At 38.1% G+C, this 2870-nt stretch overlaps 1 protein-coding gene across 1 annotated transcript; it reads right to left on the minus strand.

The window, feature by feature from the left end:
* Positions 1–434: 434 nt before the first annotated feature.
* On the minus strand, positions 435–2663 carry LOC148359529 (uncharacterized). The gene is made up of 6 exons (XM_088344342.1): positions 2574–2663; positions 2151–2501; positions 1732–2070; positions 1513–1644; positions 766–809; positions 435–692 (listed from the first exon to the last, which is right to left on the minus strand). Exons 1-6 carry the CDS (start codon positions 2617–2619, stop codon positions 558–560), a joined length of 1047 nt encoding a protein of 348 aa, XP_088200468.1. The 5' UTR covers positions 2620–2663; the 3' UTR covers positions 435–557.
* Positions 2664–2870: the final 207 nt, after the last annotated feature.

The raw sequence follows: 2870 nt of genomic DNA on the forward strand, positions 1-2870 counted from the left end.
AATGGGCGCCATGGCAACCATGGCAGTTCTTTATTTGGACTATTTTTGATTTTGATTTTTTCCCCCCTTAAACAACAATATCATGAAGAAATATAAAGACAAGCAATTGCTTGTAAAAGGAAACTAACCAGCTGATAGGTGCTAGAAATAAAAAAAAATGGAATTCAACACAAACAATAAATGGCCTGCTTTTATTACTGTGACGTGACATCAAGATATTGAGTGTGGTAGAGCAATATGTGGCTGTGGGCTTGTGGGGGGTTCTTCTGGGCTCCATCCAACAAAGCTGGCCTGGGGGTTGCTAGCCGTCGCTGGGGGACCGGTTCTCAGACGGGCGCCTCTGCTGGAGTTGAGAGTGATGTGCACTACCAAAGCTTCAAGGGCTTTTTCACCATGCCAGCACCTAGCAATATTCAGGATGTACAGTAATTCTTCTCTGTATCACGTTTTTTTTTTTCCTTTTCACTGAGAAAAAAAGAACAATAAAAAGCATTGAAATTTCTTCATCATCACTAAAACTCAAAAGAAGTGATTGAGACCATCGAATCCATTTGGCCTCATGAAGAGTCTTGAAGACAGACATCGGTATATATGCTAAATTCTTCAGTGGTTCTGGTGCTTGTTAGGCCGGCTTTGCCGCTATTCCTGGCAACGATGTTGGGCACAGAATAAATTAAAGAGTCCTCGTCTCTCTGAGAAAACAAGTCATGTGTAAAGAAAAGAAAGTGGCTAGAGAGAAACTTTGCGGAGGAAAGTCTGGCTGACCTGCTGCACGCTGCTTGATATTTTTTCATGAGTTTGCTGACGAGCTTGATATTGAAATGAAAACAAAGAGAAATACAATTCATTAGCATGGGGGTTGCATTCAGGCTAAAATTTTGAACTTATAAAGGTCAACTTAAAAACTGAAACCCAATTTTTGCATATTGAATATTATCTATCATATATACATATACATATACATATATATGTATATATATATATATATATATATACATATATATATATATATATATATATATATATATATATATATATATATATATATAGAGAGAGAGAGAGAGAGAGAGAGAGAGAGAGAGAGAGAGAGAGAGAGAGAGAGAGAGAGAGAGAGAGAGAGAGAGAGAGAGAGAGAGAGAGAGAGAGATACTTATAACTGAAGACAAATAACTTAAAACTGAAATTAAATACAATCCCCCAAAAATTGACAATTGTACTTTAATTTCAAAAAAGTTCCATTCAATTAGTTTTGTTTTCTCACTTTTAGTAGCATTTTGTCAAGTTCAAAATATTTGGCCCCAAATTGACTTATATGACCAACGGCTCTCCGAGTCGGTTCTATCATTTAGATATCGGAACAATTTCTGAAACTCATTGAATCCCGACGGCACTTTGTGTGACAAATTGCAAAAACATTCTCTGGTCATTTGCAAACGAACTTCCCTCCGCGAAATCTGTGACTTTGGCAATATAACTACTTTGAATGATTAAATAAGCTGCTTATTTTCTCACCTTTGCAGGAAAAACAATCCAACCAATCCCTAGTCTTAAATTTGTATACAACAAAAGCTGAGAGCATGAAGTTTAAGGTCAAAGCAAAACTCAAAACATAGATAATGGACATTAAAACTGTCGTGTCAGCATCTGGAAACATACAAAAAAACAGAAAACATAAATCAATTCACTTGATTAGCACATTGTCAAATACAAACTTGGAACAAAAATATGTACCTGAAATGACGACTTCTTTTGCATTTCCCATAAAAATCTCCCCACATGTGGCAACAGCACAAGCATACGTTCCGGCAAGGGAAGAGTTGTCATTTTTTGAAAAACCGTGAATGCATTTCTGCATGGAGCCATTTTGGGCCTCTCCGCATTGCTCATAAGTGTAAACAAAACTTGGGGGTGCGTGACCTGGGCCAGCTTTAAACCAGGAAACTTTGTTTCCATCTCTGCATGTTTGACCGGATCGAAAGACTATTGAGCACTGTGAGGTTATTGAAGGGCCGCTTGGGCCCTTGTTAGAATGTAATTCTTGAGTGACGGCAGAGACAGAAGATTTTCCTCCTGGAAATTTTAAAAAACAAAATTCACTCTCAAGCCATATTTTTGTTAAAGCCTGGTTACAGATACACACATTTATTTACCTTGGACCTGCAGAAATATTCCATTCAAAAATGTAATGTTTTTTTTCCAAGAGTTATGTTTGAAACAGTAGTAGATCGCCATGTCACTTTTCTGAACTTGACTAATTTCCAGACAAAATTTTCCCGGCAGATATTTTACTAAGATATGACGTCTACTGTTTGATGTCCAAGTTTCAGGTTGAGAATAATCAAAAGCTCCCATCTGACTCAAGATTTCAGGGAAGGTTCCAGAAGCGAGTCGAATCCACGAAACGGTGTCCCGGAACTTTAAGTTGTCAAGACTACATTTTAGAGAGACACTTTGTCCAACTGCAACGGTCTCTGTTCTGAAGTCAGGACCACCCGAGCATCCTGAGCAGAAAAAAAAGCACAAAACAGATGTTGGCAAGTGCGTACCGAGACAAACAGGGAAGATAAACCTGCCTCTAAGTAGGATCAGCAGGAGCAGCTGGTAAAGGACCGTCAGCATTTTGATGTCCTTTCAATGAGTGAGCAGCAGCAATCTCTCCAAATGATTTTTCGACTTGAATTGAAGCCCTCCATAGGGGAGTAGCCTATTTCAAAGACGTCTCACCAGTCGTTTCCTGTTTCGAACCAATACAGTGGCTTTCCAAAATATTTCCGGTGTGTTTGCATTATTTGCAAAAGCGATGTATTTCACTCTAATATTAGTATCACATATTTCTTAAAATCGGCCTGCTTGAATTATTCATTTAATTT

The sequence above is a fragment of the Urocampus carinirostris genome, chromosome 9 (genome assembly GCF_059441175.1).
Source record: "Urocampus carinirostris isolate Australia breed hairy pipefish chromosome 9, RoL_Ucar_1.0, whole genome shotgun sequence".
NCBI classification, from domain to species: domain Eukaryota; kingdom Metazoa; phylum Chordata; class Actinopteri; order Syngnathiformes; family Syngnathidae; genus Urocampus; species Urocampus carinirostris.

Excerpts from the sequence above, each read along its gene's own strand:
- LOC148359529 (XM_088344342.1), bottom strand. The coding sequence starts at position 2,619 with ATGCTGACGGTCCTTTACCAGCTGCTCCTGCTGATCCTACTTAGAG. Across the intron at positions 2,502-2,573 it reads CCTGCTGATCCTACTTAGAG|GATGCTCGGGTGGTCCTGAC; the intron begins GCAGGTTTATCT and ends TTTTCTGCTCAG. Across the intron at positions 1,645-1,731 it reads AAAAGAAGTCGTCATTTCAG|ATGCTGACACGACAGTTTTA; the intron begins GTACATATTTTT and ends GTATGTTTCCAG.